General features: G+C 40.7%; 1 protein-coding gene across 1 annotated transcript; it reads left to right on the top strand.

Annotated features, from left to right (window-relative positions):
• Positions 1–6,004: 6,004 nt before the first annotated feature.
• LOC124174162 lies at positions 6,005–24,104 on the top strand. The gene is made up of 2 exons (XM_046553272.1): positions 6,005–6,461; positions 23,010–24,104. Exons 1-2 carry the CDS (start codon positions 6,020–6,022, stop codon positions 23,360–23,362), a joined length of 795 nt encoding a protein of 264 aa, XP_046409228.1. The 5' UTR covers positions 6,005–6,019; the 3' UTR covers positions 23,363–24,104.
• Positions 24,105–24,906: the final 802 nt, after the last annotated feature.

Below are 24,906 nucleotides of genomic sequence, written 5' to 3'. Positions count from 1 at the left end.
TCACGCAGACACAAAACTCATTCGGATATCAATCACTTAGCCAGGAGGTACAATTTGTTTTTGCTTGGATTACCTATTCTTAGAACTCACGTCAAACATTGAGAACTTACGTTTTATGAACAGCAAACTATAACTAAGCCTTAATTTTTTCTTCTACATTTCGGTAGCATCACAAGCCTGACTACTTTCTTCTTTCCCATAGTGTAAAACTACTTTCGCCCTTTATTATGTAATGAAAACAGGTCAAGAAATTTAATCGGAGGAAATGTTATCAGTTTTGGAAATAGCATAAAATGAATTCTCACTTCACAGTCGGGGAAACCGTATAGCCTAACCCAAGTAACAAGGTCAATAAATTATCTCCAATCCCTAGCGTAACTACGTGATACTTGATAGATATGATATTTTTGGTGATCCACAAGTGATACATATTATCTAAATTTCTTATTCAGGCTTCACATTCAAATTATAAGTTTATAAGAGTGCAAAAAGGAAAAAATATCATACAGTTAGGCTAAAAGAAATTCCTATTACTTATTTTTCGTATTCTTTGCATGTTTTAATTGTTCTGGTTATCTTTATTTTATCCTCAAATGCCGCGTAATTTTTTCAAAAACTGGAGTTACTATCACACTTGACCCCTTTTGGGGTAATTTCTGGGAGGTATGGCTGCATTCTGGATTGAGAAAAGAAGAGTGAATTTAAAAATAAAATAGATAATTCTTGCTTCTTTTCCGTTGTTGACATTATTTCTTCAAGGGCTTTATATATTTAGAAACACAATCCTACTTTCCAGTGGAAAAAAGATGCAAATACGGCCAGTTTGACAATTATACATTCAAAATAATGTGATAACAATGTTAGAATTATCATTTAGAAGAATACAACTTATGTGTACGCACCCATTATAAAAGAAATAATGTGATGAAAAACTTCCAAAAAATGTATAAAAGCGAAGAATATGATTATCAATGCACACGCATCTATCGAAGATTCACAAAAAGTGTAAAAGATTCAGCTATCACCCGGACTTTAATCCGAATTGCACCATAACCACCAGAGACAATCACTCTTCCTGCATCGCCAGTCAACTTGTAAGTAAAAATTAAGTAAGAGCAGAATAAGACGCTCTTAAAGTGAAATCTGCCGGGGAAGGGAGAGGTGCCTCCAGGACTGGGAGGCTTTAGGATAGAAGTGCGATCGCTACGATAGCAAACGTGAGGTTCACCGCTACCGAAGGGGCAATAGCCCAAACCCAAAGTACGCATGCTATAGTGGCATTAATAAAAACCCCCAAAAGATCGTAAATTTGCATTTGGCATTAATTGTCTCCAGAAAGTCAGAAAGCAATTTGATTGCAACGAAGAAGATGCTTCCATGCATGACGCGAATGGACAGTAAATACAATGAGAAACGGATGGTACAACACCGAGGGTGAACATGCCAAACAACACCTACTGTAACTGTCAGAATGAGGTGCTTTTAAAATAGTTTTATTGGACATCGTGCAACTCTTTATTTCTCAAAGACTTAAGATCATTTGTAGTAACTCCGCGTTGCCTCTGTAACCGATTTGAGCTGTTAATTGTGAAATTGCGACGATTTCTTGGTTTTGTGGTCTTTCATTGTATCCAAAGTGTAGCATTTAACAAGGCACCTCCTCAGAAGTTCGTGAGATAAATGAAAGATTGGCTAAATCCAACCCGTCATTTCTTCGTGACAATTATTTGTGAGGACTTGCATATTTCTTGAGTTCTTAGAAAGTGGTGCAGTCAAACAATTAATCCATGATCTCAAAATACATTATAATTTCTGAATGCAAATAACAGCATACGGAAATAGTGACGCGGCTCCACGATTCTTCATTTGACGAGCGTTTGAAACTATGAAATCCTTAAACAATAAAAAATTCTTGCAACTTCAATCACAGAATAATTACGACGGAATAAATACATGTTTCTATGAATCTGAGGTTTAAATTTTATTTAAAGTATGTGACTTAATCATGATAAAACATTTCGTGATTTCTTGAATGAAAGAAAACAACGGAATATCCTAATTTTACCTAAAACTATATTTTTGTTTATTTTTAAAGCAACTATTAAAAATTAATTCACTAATGCATACTTTACTCCTTATTGCTTATTCGAAATTGTTTGAATTGCTTGATGGGCAGGGAAAAAAACGAATTCATTCGCACAACCTCTTGTGAGCGAAGATAAATACTATCAATTAATACATCATGAAAAATGACTTAATTTCAATTCACCATTTACATAAATTCCCAAATGAAAAAACTTCCCCTGCACTGGAATTGGAAGAGAGGACTTTTGGTTAGTGACTTAAATCAAGTCCTTTGTCCCTTGCGTTGGCATCCTCGATGGACCAAGAAGGGCCTAGCATCTAGTACAATGAGCCTTGGCAAAATTACCATGGGAATCAATGAACCAGACAGTAGGGTGGATCGGAAAAATCGATTTTTTCAAATCCATCTGGCCTAATGAATAAAAGTTGTGGGACCGATCAAAAGTGTTTAATTATTAGAAGTATTCTAGCTATTTAAGTAGGTTTCCATGGAGTGCCTTAGGAGAATTCCGGGAGCCTCCCCTCACATCATGCACTTCCCTCTTTAATTCACTGTAAGGCCTACTCCCTTTCATTCTATCTAAAAATCCTATTCTTTTCCTTCCTCTCCCTTGTTTACCTAATATTCTTCCCTCTAACACCGTTTTCAACATCCCCTCCCCGCTAAGTACTCCCTCCATCCATACCTACTATCTCCACCGTATCTCATCTAAAAACTGCCTCTCCTCACCCACCATGCCCAGTACTTCGTCATTCCTCTTCCTCTCTGTCCACTTCACCTTCTCCCTTCTTCGCCACACCCACATATCGAATGCCTCCAGTTTTTCCTTGTCCTCCTTCCTAAGTGTTCATGTTTCCACACCGTAAAGTACTACACTCCAAATCAGACTCTTCACTAACCTTACCTATCTATAAACTGTTACATGGCGAACCTCTCAGAAGCTCCTTCCTTTTCATGAACGTCTCCTTTGCTAATGCAATTCTTTTCCTGGTGTCCTTGCAAATGTATCCGTTTTCCTCTAACGTACTGCCGAAATAGTTGAACTGCTCAACCTGCTCAAGTTTTTCACCACCCACTTTTATCTTAAGTTTCACATTCCTCGCCCGTGATCTTTACAAAACCGCATAACCTTAGTTTTCTTGTGATTAATCCTCATCCCATACTCCTCGCAACGCTCGTTTAACGCATCCACTAGAGCCTGAAATCCCCTCGCTGACTGGCTAATCAACGCCTGATCATCCACGAATCATGATTTTAACGTCATTCCTCCTACTTTTACTCCAGCTTCCAATTCATCCCACGCTTCCCTTACCATCTCATCAACGTACACATAGAAGAGCAGCAGCGATAGAGGACAGCCTTGCCACACTCCTCGGCCCATGCTTGCCCAACCAGATTCACCGTTCGCTACCCTCACTTGCGCAGTTTGGGCCATATACAGATTACGAATCAGTCGCCTATCCCTCCAATCTACACCAATTTTCTTGAGAATATCCATTAACTTTACCCAGTTCACTCTATCAAATGGCTTTTCAAAATCCACGAAGCAGGCATACACGTCCTGGTTATATTCTAGGTTCCTCTCCACCAGGGACCTCATCATCGTTTTTGCGTCACGAGTTGACTTCCCTCCCCACCACTATATATAACCCTGTACCCGTCACTCCAGTAATCCCCACTGTCCTTCCACCTAACTTCGGATAGACCCAAGATATCTATCCTCCCTTTCCGCATTTCCCTTTTTATATTTTCTAGTTTACTCGTCATCATCATTGTCCTCTCATTCCACGTCCCTATATTCATCGAATCCTTCTTCTTCTCCATCATCTTGGTCTTCTTATCCTCCACCTTGTATGCTGCCGCTGATGCTGAAAAATATGATGATGATTTGTTTCTGCAAGGATTTCGCATGATACGGACCCCGAGGACCTTGCTGACCTCGCTGCCACCTACGACACCCGCCCTAAAGGGCTGGCTCCCGCGATTCCATCCGAGGCTAGTTCGATCAAACTTTATGTTATCAGGGAAGAGATAGTTGGTAGTGTTTCCCACTACCATTCCAGTATTTTTTTACGTAACACCATCACGTGGACTACCTTTCGTCTGGCTCCTACATTTTGAGCTATTTGGCATTGGTGGCCCTGCTGGGAACAATTGCGATTTAATCTCGCCAGCGCAGCTCTACGGGTCATAGGAGCGTGCAAGCCTTTCCACCGCGACAAGGTTGTAGCCCAAGGGCTAAGTGATCAAAAATACGGCCTGAAATGTTTGAGGCCTCTAGGTGAACCCCTGACCCTCGCTCAAATGTAATTTATAGGGGGGCGGGTAAAATATCGTAAAATTTAATATTTTGCTGTCATTCCCTATAGATTTTGACAAGTTACTGACCTGGCAGGAATATCTTCGAGGATTTGGACGTATCTGCCACCGTTAAACCACAAAAATACCAAATTTGAGTACGCGTCCGCGAATAAAATATTCCAACGCCCACGCAGCGTGGCGGATAGAAGAGAGGCAGGCCGCTCCCGTCCCATCCCCGATCGCTTCCCCCCCCCCCCTCCAACACCTCGAATCCTGCGTGTGCTGCTAGGAGGGCAATCATCTTTGATAAAATAAATCGGAATATGGTAAAAGGTAAAAAAGGATGCGTAGTGAAATGACTTGTCCCTATATTGGCGTCTCATCGGCGTAAATAAATTCGACATTTCCAACTTTTAGGAAAGTGATGAAATATTTTGGCTTTTTTCGCAATATTTTTAGATCCGAGAGCGTAGATAAGGAGCCTACAGAGTATTAAGAGGCCTCTCGAGTGGCTAGAAAGGTGTGCGAACTTAGGAGACGCGCTTCTCTTCCGGTAATGCCCGAGAGCTGTGGCTAAATGGATTTTTCCGTACCATAGGAAGTACTAAAAAATGTGGAAAGGCCAAAAGAAGGGTTTTATTGAAAAACAATACTCTTAACACTTTTAAAGGCACATTTGAAATCATGCTATATTTTTGTGTTTAAGTGCAAGAAGGAGCATAAGGTTCCCCCTGTCCACTGGACAGCTTACAATTAGTGTGTTTAAGTATACCGGCACTAGCCACGGTGATAAGTAATACGGAGTCACCCGCAATGCACAAATGGTGCGAAAAATCCACAGAGGAAAAATAATTCGCCTTGACTGGAATTAAAACTATTGGCCATTAAGTGGGTGGCAACTTTCGCTTTTTTCTAAATTTACACATAGGTACTTGTACACGCGAAAGGTAAATAGGTTATGATTAAAATATGACTACCCCTTGCATTACTTCCACGCTTGTTTCGCAATATCCTTTTTGATACTAACGACCCCCATGGGACGTGGCTTTCACAGAAATAAGAACGAGAATTCCACACACAAAAAACATTCATTTTTAGACTTTAAGTTCACTAGCGGATGACTCCGTTAAGGTACACCTCTAGCTAGTTCGCGGTTATTTAAAGAATAATTCCGTACAAGATTAATCAGATTCAGCCTATTTAATTCCCTTTAACATGAAGATTGTTTTCTGTCGCCATTTGATTAAAGTCCCTTCGGTCATTTAGCGGTTTGATACAGACCGCATTAAAGAACTCCTTGAGGACCAGTTTAAATCAGTCGTAATCAGAATATCGTCGGGATGGGATGAATAAGGCAAAAGGCACGACTCATTCTTCGCAGGACGGGGAGTCGAAGCGATCGCCCAAAACAAAACACGCACGCATCCTGGCTGGCACGCTGGTCAGCACGAGTGCCAGGGGCGTGCGCGGAATGCATCAGCGGCGTGAGAAGAGCGGCGCGTGAATTGGATTGACCCGACGACCCGGTAAGCGATCGAGCCAAGAGGAGCCAGCCCACAAAGAGAGTCAATAAAAAGGCGAGGCCTCCAAGAGCAAAGCACATCCACTGAGGAGACGACCCGCGCGGACAGCATGAAGGCCGTCAAAGTCTTTGTCTTGGTCGCCGTGTTGGGTGCGGCGTGCGGCGCCGAGGAGCGGGCGCCGGACCCGATGGCGGCCATCCACTCGCGGTGCGGCGAAAGCCTCGGGTGCACCCTCTGGGAGCTGGCGCGCAAAGTGGACGCCTTCTCGGCAAGAGACTCGCTGGACTTCTTCTCGGGGTTGTTCCGGGTGCAGCGAAAGGCGGGAGCGGAGCAGCAGCAAGAGGAGGAGGAGGGTGCGGCACCACCTCAGCACCCGGAGGACGTGAGCATCGAGCTAGGCGCGGACACGCTGGCCGGCAGCGTGGAGCGGTTCCTGGAGACGCACGTGGTGCGGCTGCTCCCGGGCGCGGAGGCGGAGAACGGCAGGCAGGGCGGCTCCGAGGAAGTGACCTTTGACCTCGCCAACCTGGTTCCCGAGGGACGACACGGAGGTGGGTGCCCCATCCATCCAAATGACGACTCTAGCATTTTCAATTCAAACTCATTAATACTCTAAAAAACAAAGGTGCTTTGATTTTGTAGAGGAAACCCTAGTCCGTTCCGTAGAAGCCTAATTCGCGATTTCCCTTGGGGGCATTTCAATCGGCTTTGAAAAATATCAGCACAGCAGTGATGAGGGTAGAGCAATCCATTTATTGGAATACTGTTCAGAACTTCTGACTCTGCCGTCAGCAACGCGAGGGATGACTTTGTAATCCCCTTGATATGCATACTGGATAATGACAAATTAAGAGGCCGTCAGGAGAATTCTCCAACACTCGTCTCAAAACCCCTCGATTTAATCGTTGAATTTAAAACTGATGAATTCCTAAAATGTGTACACAACGGTAGGGGTAAAATTCAGAGCAATTGAGCACAAGAGTTAAGTGGCGAGGGAATGCAGGTGGTCAAAAGATAATGACAGGTTAAGCACCTCCAACGGCATCACCTATAACCCACATGACACGTGCACTAAATCCAAATATTATCACTGTTACTGCGACACTAAATTCCTCTATGTATTGAAGAAATTTCTACGGAGATTTAAACTTGTGTCTTATCAGCAGCTGTTGTTCACAACCAAGAAATGCGCCTCGATTCAGATTAAGCGAAGTTGCTGTGTCGCATATTTCTTTGTAGGAGTTGATGGCAGATGGCTGACACTCGGGCCATTTCTTTCTTTAGGATGAAAGTAGCCGATGAAGCAACGTATTCAAGTAACTTTCTCTCTATCACCCCCCCCCCCCAATTTCTCACAGAGGATGTTGAAAGCTTCGCCTAAAGATGCACGTTTGTGGTGCAGCATCTGCATGTTCCAAATGGAATGTGGCGTACTTGTGGCGTTGTATTTCAGAGAAATGCGAAGAACAATGTTCCACGTTGTTTGGTTTCACCACTCCCTAGGAACTCAAGAAATATTAAAGTCTTCGCAAAGAATTCTCATGGTGGAACGAGGTGGTCAATCGTTAAATTATTGCACGAACTTTTAAGAAGGTGCATAGAGTTTCGCTACACTTAGGGTACACAGGGAGAACTCATAACTGCCATTCCTCAATTGCGAGCTCAAATCGGTTACAGGGGCGAAGCGAAGTTACTATAAATGACTTTAAGTCTTTAAGTAATAAAGAGTAGTCATTGATGTCGAGTAAAACTGTTGTTGAAGTGAATAGATGAGATGAATAACATACAAATACTTCTCCCCAACATTTAGAATTTTCTCTTAACCAAAAAAAAACAATCATATGTTGACTTATTTTCCGATATTTAAAATTCTGAGTATCAGTGTTATTCTCCGTTTCCGTCAAATGCATAATCTTCCAACGTGCCTGCCGAAGTCATCCGGGTGCACGGTAATCAATCATTTGGACGAACTTTTACCCAATTTCTGCAAAAAAAAAAGACCCGATTAAGGTAATTATTACTTTTATTTCCGTTAAAATGTAAATTTGTGAAAATAGGTCATTAAGAGTAAGAATCTTACTCAATTTAGCGCAACTGGTCCCAAAATATAATTGGAACACAAAAATTGACATCCAACAATGCCATTACAGCAGAATAACCACCCCATGCAGTGAATTCTGCGATAACTTCTGACAGACGTGAAGAAAAATTTCTTCATCGGGTTAATTACTGCAGAGATGCGTAGAAGAATGTAACTGTTTCTCACAATATTAGTACTGCAGTTATATCACCAATCAATTAAAAATGTGATGAAAACTGTCTACGTGATGCACATCCCTAAACATTATTATGCGCACTCTAGCGGAAAAATATTGTAATTGATTTTGCCTCAGAATAACTTGTAACTGGGAGGGTAAAATTCCAATATATGAAAGGAATTCCAAATTAAGATATGAATTCGTTTTGAACATAATCTCATCTACAGCATGATATGGGTTTTCGCCGATGGAAAAACGAGGAAATGTAGCGATCACTCTCGGACGTAATTCTCGGAGAATCCATTGCAAATGTTATAGCTCCTTATTATTCCGAGTGACAAACATAATTAATGCACTTCCGTTTTGAGATGTGTGAGTCATTTTCTCATCATAATCATTTGTCTTTTAACTAAAATCACTGAAAACAACAACTTTTTATTAAATTAAGAGTCTCCCACTTCATTTAAGAGTAAGCCTCCCTCGTATTGGTGAACAGGATAGTTTCTTAGTTAAATAGGTTATCGCGCTAGATTGGTAGGTAGTTTCATGAATAGGTAAAGTCTTAAATACAATTTACTGGTGTCCTACATCCATAATTTGAGAATACCATTTTGGGGCACAAGTTTAATTGACTAAAGAGTTAAAAATATTTTACCAAAGCCAACAAATATTAGACCGTGAGCACTAGATGGCATTGTTCCATCATAGATTTTAAAAATCCTCCACAATTTGGAATTATGTCTTAGTGTCAACGTTGATGATATTCTTATTTTCATTGAAGATTTTTTTCGATGACAAACTTGTAAAATAGACTATAAATATGAAAATAAGATTATTTTGTAAATATTTTATCTCGTTCAACTCAAGCTCCCCATAATCCTGTCGATGAGAAAAATAATCCTATCGCAATACCTCTGATAGGCGTTAACCCTCATCGAAGAAACTCGATTAATCATTTGATTCTAGACAACTCCGCCAGGATACCATGAATAAACGGGAAAACTCTAATTTTAGATTACCGGAGAAATAATACGCATCCTTCTTCAATGCACGATAACGGAGCTAATAATTGCCTCAATGCCCACCTCCTTCAATTACTTCAATTAACATATAATAGTAGCTAACGGTTGCCAATACAACAGAGTCGAGGGAAATTCCTAACTCAAGTCACCAGATGCTCCAAAACGACAGACTATACGCAGAAGTTTTGCACCATCAAGAAATCTCAATTAGAAATCAGTAGACTATTAATCCTAAAGGCCTGTGAACGAGAACCTTCACGAGAACAAATTAATTCCCAGCCTTACTTTACATCTTATACCGGTGAGTTCCCCTAATAAGTAAAATAATAAGTTTAGCTTTTAAAAATATTATAGGTCTTCATAAATGAAAAATACTTATCCCGAAGCAGTAACAAATACCTCTAATACCATCATTTGTTCATTCATTTCTAAGACTTGTGATCAGCATCCCTCAATGTCTCCCTTGCCTTCAGCGATAGGTTTTCAGGGACCGAAGGGGTCCTTTACTCGACGCATCCTTTTCTGAATCACTCGGTCATTCCCACCGCCTCTTTTTTCCATCGCTATTCCGTCATATCTCGCATGTCATTCAATTAAAAGCCATTCGTGTCGTTGCAATCGATGTTAACGCCCGGGCGTTCTGATACTCTGAAAAGCGGTGGCAGCAATAGTTTCAGTGATGGGAAATGGACGTGGAGAAAGGGATGGGATTTCAATAAGTACAGCTATTGCAGAAAATGATCGCATAAAATCGCGGTCATTTTCCCGCCGTCATTGAAGCGATCGCTAGAGCTATCGATCGAACTACGATCGTGCGATGCAGGCTTAATGTTTCTGCCTCTTGATTTTCTCATGCTTATGGCCCGAAGCACCGAGTGTTCCTCAGGGAAGGCCGTCATCAACGAAGTACTGTGCAAGCCTCCATCAGGGTGTGTGGCACGGGGTGATTCCACCCCTGGCATGCAGCACTCGTCGAAGCCAAAATCAGACACGCGCTCGCTTGCTAGACGCAGGCCCAATCACAGGACAACGACACACGGTCAGACCAGGACTTAGGAGAGTGCTAAGGACACGAACATGCTGCCATGCAAATATAACTATCAGTAATTATTAATAGAAAAACGAAAATTTAGCGTGTTTAGTGATTCATGTGTGGCTTATAATATTCCTAGAAATGCATGCAGATAGCTGGTAAAGGCGTAATAATATGTTGTAAATTATACATACAGAGCCTATTTTACCTATTTCGAGTCTAGCGATCCGACAGCTAAACAATCACAGACATTATAGTCCCTTATTGTACGCGCGAAAAAATACATCTTAAAAATATCTATTCTGCAGTCTATTTACCTAATCTTATTCTTGTGATCGTTTCTTCCATAATGATTAGGCTCCCTTAAAATATTTTGTACACCAGGCAAAAAGTATTCGACCAGAAATTTCCACAAAAGATTCAATCTAAATTTTTCCCTTAGCCCGGTTAATATTTCCCATCCTATATCCCTATTTGATTTAGTTACACAACTATATTTATCGTATCAATTTTTAACAAATCTTGCAGCTCACCTTATTATTCTATCTACATATATCCGAAACCATTCCTTTATCATACGGAACCAGCGGCATACTCCAAGTGGGGTCTCACCAGAGAATAATGACATCGTTCTTTTACATTTTCATCGCATTTTCCAAGGATTCTTTTAACAAATCCTACTCTACGATTTTCCTTCCCGCAAATTTCCTGAATGTGCTTTCTCCAATTTAAGTCCAGAGTAAGATTTACTCGTAATTATTAACCCACTCTACATTTAATAATTTTGCTCCATTAATTGCATGCGTCTCGTCGGGAAGTCTTTCTGTTTGAACCACTCCATTGTTCTCGGCATTGTTTTAAGAACTCCTTAATCAAGGATGTGATATCGACATGTCTTCTATCTTAAATGATAATTTCCGGTGCGGGACTTTATCGAAAGCTTTTTTTCGAAATCTAAAAATAACGCGTCTACTTGAACGTGCCTCTCTACAGAAGAAAGAATGCCATATAGAAATCGGACCTGCTGAGTCCCGCACGGCAAATCCTTCACTAATTCCACCCATTACATTCCTAATCATGGTCTACATCCACATCAGGGGTCACTTGCGTGTGCTGCTCTTCACTCCCCTCTCTTCTCCCAATGTTCCTCAATTCTCACTGCATCCATCCATTTGATCTTGAGCCACCAACAAAAGGCCTTTTATGATCTGCCTTCCCAATTATCCATGTTTCTGATCCTTGGCGTTTGCATCCTCGTCTCCTTTTCTCCGCTGTTGTACTCTTCGAGAAAAGAATCTCTCTTCTTTCATGAATGCCGTCGTTTGTTGGGCCGAAAGACCGAAAAGGCAAGAAAGCTGTCGGGTTCGACTGCAGCATCTATCAATATACAATAAACCCCACTTTCGACAACTCACTCGCTCACACAAATGTTTGGGGTGAACGAGACGAGATACGACAAAACCTGCTCATTACAGACCCCCTCTAAAATCGTCTGAAACCATAGGAAAAAATTGTCAGAACACTACATTTCCAATTTCTTATGAATCTATTCATTTGAAATTGAGTATGGGGATTAGTTAAAAAAAAAGTAGCCACCAAAATCCGATGGTAGCGCTACGCTCAAATCATCATAACGACAAAATTTTTAACGCAAACAAGAGGATCATAAGTGAAATGGGGATTAAAAAAATGTGCTTACGTCAAAGCGTATTCCAACGAAAAGAAGAAATATATGAGGTTGGTAATCATACATTATTTCTGATAAATTACATCTGTTTATAAAATTTGAGTGCTATTAAAATGAAAATGTGGTTGCTATTAATTGCAAGGTTACCAAGTGCTCATATATTAATGTCACTTTTAAAAGAATAGTTGTATTGTGAACTGTAGTCCCTGTAATGTTGCTGATACACGATTGCAGCTGAAAGATTCCTAAACAAACCCTTCTTAAAAGATGCATAGGTAAAAATGATTTCATTATCACTGTATGTAATGAAATAAAGTTTAAATCTTATTTATGTTCATTTTTCTGTTACTTTCCGCTTCAATTTTCAAAGTAAGCATTAATATCAATTTTAGTATGCAATAAGCTGGTGCATCGAAGGCACTAAATATTAGAAACGTACTAGAATAATCCAATTGTAGATGTTTCATATTCAATTGTTTGTATTACAAAAATCCCGTTCCAATGAGTGACTAAGTTATTTAGCAGTTAACATCTTCCAAATAATAACTTTTGTAAACTTTTGCGCATCAAACTTTGTCACCTGCTACTCACGAGAGATTTTTATTGCTCAATATCATGGATATTAAAGCTGTAAGGAAACGTTTGTGTATTCTAAAACATTAAAACTTCATGAAGATGTATTCCTGAAGACTTATCACTCGCGATCGTGATGAATAAACATGTGATAACATTCGTCATACTAGACTCAATCAATGCGAAGGATCTCACTTAGCATGTTATAGTCAATTTACATAAATGTAAAAAGATGCAAAAAAGCGTCCTTGCGTATCTGCACTCGATATTTATGTTCAGAGACTGCTTTTGTGTGTATCGTCCTCTCTTAATACTACGAAGGGAAACTGCAGTCACACCTTATTCATGTTTAAAGAATTTATCTGAGTAATTAGAATAAATTAATCCATTTTTGACATTGCTTATCATGGAAACCGATTAGCCTAGTTGGTAGAGTCTAGAGTGTTGCTACGAAGTTCAATTTCATTCCATTCAAGTTCATTTCAATTCATTATGTTAATACATTGAGGATAAATTGTGTGTTGTCGTGGAACATAAGCTCACCAGTTTTCACTGTATACGAATCAAATAATTTAGAGAGACTCAATGTCAGGCTCATAGAAAATTTATTTGATTATTTTTAGTCCGTTAGAAAAATGTTGCTCTTTTATAAAACATTATTTGTATACTGTAACCTCTGTAGGTACTATACGTTCGTTTCACCTGTGCAAGTTTCACGTGCTTACATCTAATCTAGCCAATTGAAAAAAAGAGATCCTTCAGTAACAAATGTCAGACATAAATAGCAAGACCTAGAAAATTGGCCATAAGTAACAGGCCGCGGGCGTCTGAGGTGCGAGCGATTAAGAGTCTAATTTGTAAATTTGGCTGGGTCGTCAGTTTCTCCTTCAGGTTAATTTTTTTAAACCCAAGTAATGATGAAATTATTTTTATAATTACCCTTAAGTCTTGGGGGTCTAAAATTTCACACATTATGCTAGGGCTTTGCTCTGGTACCATAATGCTTATGCCCTCCACTTGGTCACTGAATTTAACTCACCAATGAGAAAGAAACCAGCGAGCTAATTTAATTTAAATGTAACGGCTGTCATTTGGGCCCTTGGCATTTTTATATGCTCGTCAATTAAATTTTTGAACGTGACAATAGCTATTCAGTATACTTTACAGACTTAAACTCCATACCTAGTTTAATATTGAGTGCATATTTTCAAATCTGAGCAGTTTGCTTTCAAGTTCAGAGAAGCATGCGTATTTTAATTGCGAATATTTATTTATATTTTCAATTAAGAATACAAAAGTAATCAGAATATAGGTATGAGATAAAGCCATGCAGTGGAATCCAAGCATAGTTCTATTTTTTCAATGATGAACTGACTTTACTACTTAAATTATCAAATTATTATCAACTATGATAACAATCACATTAATTTAAAATATTTAGTTTAACTTTTATGGAGGTAAAATGAATTCCGCCTTCGTTTGTTTCAGTGTTCTTAATGTACAAACATTATGAATTTGACAGCATTCGCAATTTTCGAAGTTTAGAGACTTTGAAGATGGCAATTATTTACCAAACTGTGATCGATAAGAACTAAGTAGTACAACATGTACATAGCAATGCTTAGTTTTTACTTGAAAATAATTTTCACCCTTACTTTCCATCATTTTGAATTGAACTGCATTATAATTTAAATCGATTTATGGGCAAAAACCGAGGTTAATACCTTAGCTATACAAAAGTTAGCGCTCAAGTGAACACCATTATGGGCAATAATAAAGACGAATTTTAGGGATCTCGGGTATTTTTATAAAGACATTCAAATTGTCACTCGGTTAAGCTTAAAACCCACCGAGTGCGAGTAGGGTTGTGGATTGTGAGTTGACTTCTCGATACAGAGGTAAGCTGTGAGATAAGCGAGTTTAATCGTTAAATAAGCAGTCGTGGACATAGAGCGACGTCGTTCTAAGAGAGCATTGGTCTATCCTTGGCTAAGTTAGGTCATGCCGAAAACTAATTGATCCCGAAATGATGTCGAATGTTGCATTTAAATGATACCGAAACCTGTGAAGATGCCGTGGTTTGGCGACTGGAGGCCGCCAGCAATTACGCCTCTCATCACCTGGGGTAGGGTCTCTTCAAATTTGTGAAGGTGGAGACAATATGGATCGGAACAGCAACACACATTTCACCACGGACGTGGTAACATTTACTTTAAAGGCTGTACCATTGTGACGTGGAAAGCAAGGGGAAACCTCCACATTATTATCACGGGGAGTCGCAGTTACTTCACTCATTTTTATATCAACCATGAAAAGATTGACTGATAGGAGAATAGGGTAGAGAGCTGCATCAAAGCAATCTTAGGCTTGTTGACCAGGGATGACCTGCACTTATTTGTGTAAAAAGCATCACCACTAGAGAACTTAGAAATTTATTCATTTTGAATTGAATTCCCTCGAAATGTTACGCGGAAAACAAACATCTTTACGGGTCATTCCATCTTTATTGGAATGGCAGTTAATGAAGCACAATTATCGGAAAATGTTGTAATAATAAATAGAAAAAGGCTACTTCATTTTTCAGTGCAACCTCCACAAAGTTGTTGATCCGAGAAGTGTGGTAAAGCAAAATAATCATTTCAAAATATGCTCTTCATTTTGTTCGTCATCTAAAGAGGACCACAAAAATGGATCCTACGCATTATATTTCTAGGGTATTGCAATTGAAAATCCGCAGTTTAGATTGATTCTAATGACTATTCGAAATTTTTTTATCAATGCTGAATTATACATTTCGCGGTGACAAAAGTCTCCAAAAATGATTCATATGGCTGACTAATAATCATAATCACACATAATTTTGCTCCCGGTCACCGAACTAATTCTTAGTTTTTTGCAAAAGATATATTTCGAAGAATTTGAAAGACGCAATTTAAATGAATAGGGGGCTGAGATTTGATCATAAAAAGATGGACAAAATGTCGATCAAAATGATTAAGAACTTGCTTTGGTTCAGAATGCTTGATGATTGGGAACATAAATTTTTCAGAATGACAGTGGGATCGTCATCTTCAAGGACTCAATTCATGCGACTCGTTTGTCTAATATCTGCGACTCGCACCTCGCATAATATACAGGCGTAGCTGAATGACACACATTTCGTATGCCATAATTTTGCACTCTAACCTCGATGGATTGATTCCGAATGAAAAACTTTCCACAGTCCGATACATGCAGTTGAAAGAGCCCATTCTTCTGCAGTGTGGACTTTCATATAATTAGATGGAGAAGTTATTTTTAAAAATAGCGGTCAAAGCGGAGATACCGTTTTCCGAGCGAAAAAAATACCTGTTTTCATACAAAGCCGTATGCAAAGGTTTTCTAGCAAGGACCAGTTGCCGATGATATTTCGGAAGCGTTAAAATCCCTGGCTAAGTTTTTTTCCACTTTTCCACTCCAATATGGCTTTTCATTTCATTGCTAGGGATCGAGAAGTGATTGAGATACGATACTTCAAACTCGGCGATCACAATATTTTGGCAAGGACATTGGCAGCGTTTGAGGGTCAAGGGCTGATTGTGAGGCATTCTTTGATTGCATTGCTACAAGGCGAGGGGAGTGCCGTGGACGTCCGTGAACTCGCTCAACGATAACTCAGACGAGTCGAATGGCCGTCTTCGAGGAGAGGAGGGGGGAGTCGAGGATTGATGAGTGGAGTGGGAAAACTGAGCGGGAGAGAGTGTGGTGCTGTCCGCCAGGTAGCAGCACTGCCTTCTCAATGGAATCGAGACGAGGAAACATGAGAGACGCCGACAGCGCCGCCGACGTCGAGAATCCAAACAAACAGCTGTTTCACGGCAGTTTCCACGAAAGAGGAAACCCAGGTTGGCTTTCATGAGCACCCTTCGGAAGGAAGTGAGCTCATTTCATGTGCTACAGGCTGGTTTCCTGTTTTCCACTTCCATACATACGACCCTTAAATTAACGTCTGCAATGAATAAGAGTGGAAAATTTAAAGTAATCTGTAGTGCCTACACGATAAAACATTTCCACTGCATCGACCTTAGTACCATAAGACGTTAAGGGGATCATCAAGAGTTGAAAAAAACCCTTAAAAAATATCATTTATAGGGCTTTCAATCTATCACTTCCGAAGTAGGAAAAGGCATATCTTGGGTGATGCAGAAATTAGGTAGTACCCTGAATATTTATTGGCTTCAGCGGCAAGTAGGCACATCATACCAACTCATAGCAAAACCTTTGCCCACATTTGCCTCCAAGAACGTTACTCAACATTTCACTCTGTACGAATGCGACCCACTCCCCTCATCAGTGGTGTATATTGACCCTCACCTCTTTATATTTAACCCGTGATGATATTTACATGACTTATATAAGGTATGAATTATTATTACGTATTAAATATTACGTAATTGCAATACCGCGACCACGGAGAATATCATATTAGAACCTCACTACATTTCCAGGTCTGGCAGAAACGATAAATTAAGAGACATATTTTGCCGAACGGATAGGTATGGATTTGTTTTTCGCCCTAACAATGAAGGACTTTAATAAATACTAGGCGTGATATCGTTGGGGTATTTACTTTCTATGCGTGAACTGCTGGTGTCCTAACTACCCCTGCCACACGCCTTTTAGGCGGTTTTCCGGGTAGAATGTAGATGTAGACCACGCCCTGCTCGCGATTCACCAAACTAAACAATTCAGGCTAAAATCAATATTGTCATTTAATATCCTTAGTTTAAGGTGGGGTGCCTTTTCCTTCCCCTTCCCCTAAAATGCCCCTGCCTCCTTAAATAAAATCCAACCGCTAATCCATCCTATGTGGTAACTAAACTAAGATGAATTTATTAACTCACAAAATAATGCTTAGTAATTTCGTTAACGATTAATGCAGAATTCATCCATTATGGGGAGTTAAAAATGAGAACAGGCTAAAATATTTCTGCGTGCCCCGGAAATACCATGAAAATATTCTGATTCATACCATTCCGGTTCTTTTTAGCGTCGCTAACTCAAGGTAGCGACTCCGGTTATAATGGTCGCATCATCTTCTCATGACAAACCAATGTTAACTGCAGCTAACCCTTGGGCGATAGAGTTGACTCCTCGGGAATTCACCCTGGTTTGTTCGTCAGCAAGGGCTACAGCGCGAGCGTATATTACCTGTGAAATAAAAATTACGGGCAAATTTAGATTAATTCTTGAATTTCGCTCAGCGCTTCGGCTCCAATACATTTTGAATTTTCTTCAAGACCTGCCGATGATAATAATATATTGAAACTGGGAGCGATATTTAAGCATTTGTGGAATCCAGATCTCCGGAGTGTTGGTGAGTTATGCAACCAGTGAAACCCCCAAACCATATTCTTCCAAGGCGAATGTCAGACTGGGTTTACCGAACAAGCTTTTAACGTCTGCAGTCCACACTGAGGCACAATGGACGGATGTCGTGTTTACCAAATCCCTTTTGGGGACAAAAAACTTACTTTGCCATTATTCAGCGACGGATGTTTTTCGACACTCTGCGTGTAGCAATTTGTGCGAAGTCACGCGCACGGGTGCTAAGTTATGAACAGCAAGGGTTAAATTTGCAAAGAAAACAATGTTTTTGGCTTGGCCGGGATTCAAACCTGTATATCCCACTCTGAAATTCGCTTTGGTATAAGTTGAATTGGTGGTGCAATTGCTAGACTGGCAATCGAGTCAAGGCATTTGATTTTTTCTCGTCAAATTTCTGCCATGGCTGGCGTTTTGGTGGTTTCTCGGAGAATAGTCGATTGGGTAGATCTGTATCTGAGGATGCACACACGCACTGCGTAAGCTATGCGTCTTCCGAAGGGCCCTCGTGTGCTCCTCATCCGTGCTCATCGGAGTTGGGTGGGGGAGAAGGAGGGCAGCGGAGGGGAGGGGAAGGAGTTCAAGGGCAGAGGGGGGGGAGGGAGAGGAAGGGAGGGGGGAAGCAGAAAGTGTGTCACGGAAGAGCAGTTGGTTGGGAGCGCATGCATCTCCCGCTTCCTCACACTGTCTCTCAATGCTTTCCTCCGCACCGGCAATGGCCGTGTTCAGAAAGTACCACAGATGCCATCTATACTGCGTATCTGTACCAATCCTTCTTTGAGTCGAATCACGTCATACATATATAGCATCCTCAGTACTTTGCGCATAGCTAGTTCTCTCGGGTGAGATGTGATGTAAGCGTTCCATCATCGAGAGATTGTGCAGATTCCATTTGCGAACATCATTGCTCACTGCCCAACACCATGCATTTCAATGTTTTCACATCATTTACAAGTGAAATAGTTCAATTTAAATTCAAGCTCTTAAAAATTTCGTCTGGATTAAATTAGAGGATTACAAGAGAATCCATTTCTCCCTCGCAACCGCTCGGGTTTTTACCGATTATCGGATACTCGTTACTTGTTAAAAACTAAAGCTATCATCACCTTGAAAATTTCGGTATAGATTGATTAGACCTTTTTCGCCATATTATAGTTTTTCAGATATAAAACAATCTGAAATTGCTTCGGAGAAAACACTGAGGTAACATTTACGAATTTCCGATGCAGCCAAACGTTGACTCACCACATCCCGAAGCATTCAAGAGGGCAGCATCAGATTTGATCGAGTATAATTTAGCCACCGGAGTTGTGTGCGCGACGTAACCGTTGGCATTGGCTTTGAGCCTCTCGTTTGAAAGGCAGAGGGCGTGTTGATGGGATGCCACGGAAGCCGTCCGCGTCAAGAGAGCGCTGTGAAGGCGATGGGCACGGCGCAGTCCGTTACATCTCCACCGCAAGAGGATGGAGCCACAGTCAAGAAGGAGTTTCTCACTCTGATCACTCTAAGTTCTCATCCGTGAATGGCAAGCATTTCTCCAAATGACGCTACACTATCCCGTTATCAACTATTCGGTAGGAGATCATAATTATAATTATTGGTCAATAACCCTGAGATTGAAGTGGTCCCCGTTTTTTCCTAAATTCAGCTGCACACAACATATAACAACAGCCATAGTAAGATTACCATATTTCGAGCCTGCTGCCAGAAGGATAGTGAAATTTGCGTGCATTTCCATAAGAAAAATGGCAACACATGTACAAAACTATAATTCATTTTCTAGCTTTTCTTACGAAAACCAACTTGGAGGTTGAGCACCAAAGAGGCAGCGCGGAAAGAATAGCCAATATGTGGGCTCAGCGTGTGTGTGGATCATCTCCACGCCAATAGCAAGCCAGCTCACACCCAAAACTGCATTACATGAAACTAATGTGAGGTCTCTATCAACCACGAGGGATGTAATCGCCGAAGTCCATGTAAAAAATAATCGTATCATTTAGATCAAGGCATCACAAACCATGGCTGGAGCTTCCGGTAAGGCCAACCTATTAGGTTAATAAGATCACGAAACTCCATAATATTGTCAATTTCACTGTCCTTAAATAGCATTTCTTTGATCTGCGACTGTACCTTGAAACTGCTACATGCTAATAGTGAACGCTAAGTATATCGGTGGCTAATTTCAACTCATGGGTTCGGAATTTTTTCCCACTATGGGATCACTGTCATTGAGATGATATTAAAGCTATTATAAACAATTTAAGCCTTTTCATATTTAAGACTATCATTGTGAACACTTATCACCACAAAACTTATTTTGTATCCAATGGCTGCGATGTTTGACGTAGAAATCGAAGAAAAACCGACGGCTCTCTCTATAAATCAGGCAATTTCTATAAATACAGCCGAAAATTTGCGTTTAAACGCATTTCCGTTCGGTCAAATATTAAGCGATAAGGCTAATTTTTAGCCGTTTTTCCAGATGAAATAACACCAAGAAATTCATTCGCAATTGCAACTTTCAAAACAAAATTATTTTTTTGGATAACCTATTGGTACGTGCGTAACAAATAACAGCACAACAACCTCAAAATTCAAACCTGACCCAAATACATTTCCGATTTTTTAGTCTTTTATAACGTCCCAAAAACAAGTCCCTGACGAAACTCTCATCGAACCAATCTGGACAAGACAACCGCCATTCCTTGTACAACCACCAAAAATAAAAATTCAATATCAATCCCACAGAACGGATTACAATAACGTAGCCAATTTAATCACAAAATACTAGCTCCAATAAACCTTCCAATCTATACAATAATAAGGTTAAGTCAAGTATTTTGACCATAGAACCTCCTATATTTATGTAATAAATCCTTGTGGAAAAACAATAGCATCGTAATTATTTTAAAAAGATAAGTAAAGTCCACGATGTCACGCCCGAGACAACCGAATGCCAATCTGTGATCACCAGCTTCAGGTGAGCATTACCACACAAAATAATGCCAAAAACAGTCGCCATAGAAGTGTTAGCGACATTTAGTTTAGCGACTATTAGTGATTTGTGTGACCGCGGCCTCTGTATCGATGGGCAACTTGCATTGCGTTGTTGACATTTTGTTCACTTCATTTTCGCTTTCCTGTCGTCGGTGATTCCACCGCGGCCACGACTGAAACGAGTGAAATAAAAAGTGAAGCACGACGAGCGGTGCAAAGCAGAAAAGAGAGAGAAGAGGGACGGGAGAGCAAAAACTGACCCCGCCCCCCCCCCTCGTTTGCCCCCCTCCACCACAGACAACAACAAACAACAACAGGAGCAAGCGAAAAGGGTTTCGGACTGCACCGCGGGCAAAAGTGAAACGGGAGCGAACGAATGCTGGACGGTGGTCCACTTGCTGCTGCCGCGACGAGACGCCTTCCCCCTCATCCGCCCCCCCCCTCTCTCAACTTCCGCGTCTCTCCCTCCGAGAGAGAGAGATCAGTGGAATCGGGTCAAGTGCGCTCCAAGGAGAGAGAGATAGAAGGGGGAGGGGGCCTCATCTTCAGCTGCGGTGTCGAGGGGAAGGCCACAGAGAGCAGGGCCAAGCACGAAGCTTTATTCGTGTTGCCGCTTCATAGCGCGCGCTTTAATCCGTCTTCATTTGCGCAGCGCGGCGCGATCTAATTCCTCTCTAAAGTTAAACAAAGTATTGTAACATAAAAAGTAGCCCTCAACCAAGATGGAAATGCCTTTTTTATAAATCCGATACACGATGCCTCTCAGATTAGCGATAAAAATAAATGACGTGATTAAATGGAAATTTCCCAACATTATGCTCGCACGTTGAGTGGGTCAGAGAAATGATTAAATTCAAATAAAAATTCATTCACCGATGTATCCGACCTGCAATAGTGCCAATTCTTTCACTATCAAAGGATTCAACATAGAATTATAACGAATATTATCCCTATATTTCATACTTTCAAGTTAATATTTTACAGAAGTCTTCACGTTTGATCTACTATGCAAATTGAACTTCCATTTTGGAATTTTTACGCATGAACAGCTTGTTTGTTTATTCATGAAAATAAAAATTATTCTTATGAAATAAAAACTAGCTGTCGGACATTTTTCGAATTTTGACAGACGTCACTTCATCACATCATCACTGCGTTTTGCAATGATCTGTGCAAAAAATTAAAATCTTAGATACGTGCCAAACATATTTTCTTTAGTAAAAAACCATTTTATTTTCAACATATAAATATGTATAACTACATCCAAAAAGCAATTTTGTACGGTTTACTGAAGTAAAATTCCTACAAGCTTGCGGTTGAACTCCTATGGCGTGATAATCAAGGTGTAGGTGAATTTAAAATTGCATAAACTATTAGCTTGGGTCGTAAATAAGCTAATACAGAAATACTTATTTCGAAAATTATGACATTGATGATTTAGAAAATGGACATCATGTTTGGTGGGACAAGGGGATACGCATGAGAAAATGCTAGAGATATTCTCAAGTGGAATTAGATGAAGGAGATTCGAGTTCGTCACACGTCATTCGTATCACAGCTATGAGCGGTCCTCTAAAATGTCCACATCACTGCGAGAAATAGAGAAAGACCCATTTGCTATCAATATTTGAAACATAATTATTTAACACGGGAATAATATAAATGAACTTTATGTACTCGGCGTAATATTTTTTTTTTCGTCATTATTTAAGCATCCGTCTCATGAGATACTTAGTGGAATTTGTTGATTTTCATGATAAAACACCATTATGAACCCCAAACTTAATTTTAACCGAGCCTGACTTCGGCAGCTCAGAGCCATTTTTCATCCAGGTGCCATACGTTGTGGCGTTGTGTATGTAGAGATAAAAATGTGGGAGGTGGAGTGTATGAAAGAAAGGGAGGTAATATGTGGAGGGGCGTGATTTGGGTGAGCATAGATGAGGAGGGTGTCTCATTGAGGGTTATTTTGTGGAGAAAAGTGTACAAGAAGGGTGAGTGGGGAAGGATTTGCTCAAGGACCGCATTCGATGCTCGGAATTTATCCATCCCTTCCCAATTATTTTCGTAAACTGAGATTGCGAGTGAATGCGATAATGCGTCCCTTTTTTAATAGCGTGATAATCCCGTCTGAGATTGTAATGATGGTTTGGTCTGTATCGCAGGGCGCGGCAAGCTGCGTCGCTTCCTGCTCCCGCTGCTCCTCGGCATCAAGCTGAAGGCCGGCATCCTGTTCCCGCTCTTCTTCACGGCCGTGACGCTGATCGCGGTGAAGGCGCTGGGTGCGGGACTCACCGCGCTCCTGCTCTCCTCCGTGCTCGGCCTCAAAGCACTCGTAGACAGCACCCGCACCTCCAAGCTGTCGGTCGAAGTGCGGCCCCACACCACCGTCGACCACCAGTACCACCACTCGCACCACCACGTGGACCCGCACCACTGGACGCCAGGGTGGGGGCGGGACGGAGACGACCTCGCATACCGCGGCTCATACTACGCAGAAGAAGAGGCCAAGAACTGAGGAAGAACCACATAGGGTCTAGCCTTTGCTCACGTTCCCTTGAAGAGCCGCTCTGCCCCCACAAATACAAATCACCCCCAACTGCATCGCGCGCGTAAATATTGGCGCATCATCAGGGCCGCTCTATTCACGCACGCTAAACCGCAAGCACTCCCAGGCGAATAGAGATAAATTCGCCAAGCTGGAGCAGAGACCACTTTATGAACTCTGCTTCAATTTCGGCTACTTTTCGATTTGCGAAGGTCTTCTTAATTTTTCATGGTTAAAAAACAAGGATAGACAAATGAATTTTTCTTCTTTTTCACTGATGCTGCATACGGACCGCTACATGAACACCTCTAGTGTAAGTGAACACTGATTCTTAGCTCCCTGGCTTAGGTAAAGTAAGAATCAGCTCGCGAGAAGTAGAAGTGCATCAGAGAACAGAAAGAAGCTGGTGAATCCACGTGCCAATTTCAATTAAAGCTAATTCTACAAATACAGTAAGAACATTAGTGCGAAAAGAATAGAAAGAGGGTAGCCAAAGAATATGCGAATCTATGCCTTAATTTTAACCATGGGTAAGAGGTTAAAAATAGAAATTAATAGCTTAGGGAATTCAGGGTCCAGTTACAAGACTAGGCTCGAAGTACCCTAAGTAATTTCCTCAGGGTTGAACAAAGCGCAATCACAATTATTTATGGCATTGAAAATTAATTTAATAAGATTATTTATTGTACTGTAAATAAAAAAAATTATTTTACACCTTTGTTTTCTTCAGCGCAATAACATTTAACAACCCTACTAACTCGTAAGCTAACAGATTGTCCACGACGAAGGTGTATTACGACTGGATCGCCTGAAGTGAGTCTATCGGCTAACTGCATTCAGCCAGTTGGCGAAGAAAATATAATAATTACCTACAAAATAATTCTTCGAGTTTCCATCCACAGTAAAACTACATAATAAATGATGCGAGAGCTAAGGTTTCCTCGGTGCTAAGATTTCTAATTCTCCATTTATCAGTCATTAACTTTCTAATTTAGATCTCCAATTCTAATTTATCAGTCAGTTGCTGTATAGTAAAAGCTAACAGTTTCCCTGGTTCTGCTGCTAGCGTCTCCAGGTCAAAGATGCCTTCGATCTGATAACACTGGAACTATTGCCTTTTATTACAAAAAACAGACGCGATAATAACAGCAAAATGGAGAATTGGGTACGCAATTAATTGGTTGAAATATTAGCATGTCTACAGTAAGCGTATGAGCCATTACTTTTTGGAGTCTTAATGTAAGAAAATAACATTCATTCGGGCATTAGCAATTTGGTAGAGAAAGGTATTGAAATAAAGAAGAATTTGCAAGAAAACCTTGTCTTTGAACGAATATATATTTTAGCCATTTGCTTGCGCGTCGCAATTAGTAAATTACGCCTGATGTCCTTGATTACTCCACGTGAATCCAACCGTAAGTGATAAATTGCGTTGGCAGGTGACGTCAGCTGACCCCATCGAAAAATCACCTTCCGAAGCACTGTAACGGAGGATAGGACAGAGGGGCGGGGGG

This window comes from Ischnura elegans, chromosome 2 (assembly GCF_921293095.1).
Source record: "Ischnura elegans chromosome 2, ioIscEleg1.1, whole genome shotgun sequence".
Classification (NCBI taxonomy): domain Eukaryota; kingdom Metazoa; phylum Arthropoda; class Insecta; order Odonata; family Coenagrionidae; genus Ischnura; species Ischnura elegans.
This window is presented reverse-complemented; position numbering and strand designations above follow the sequence as displayed.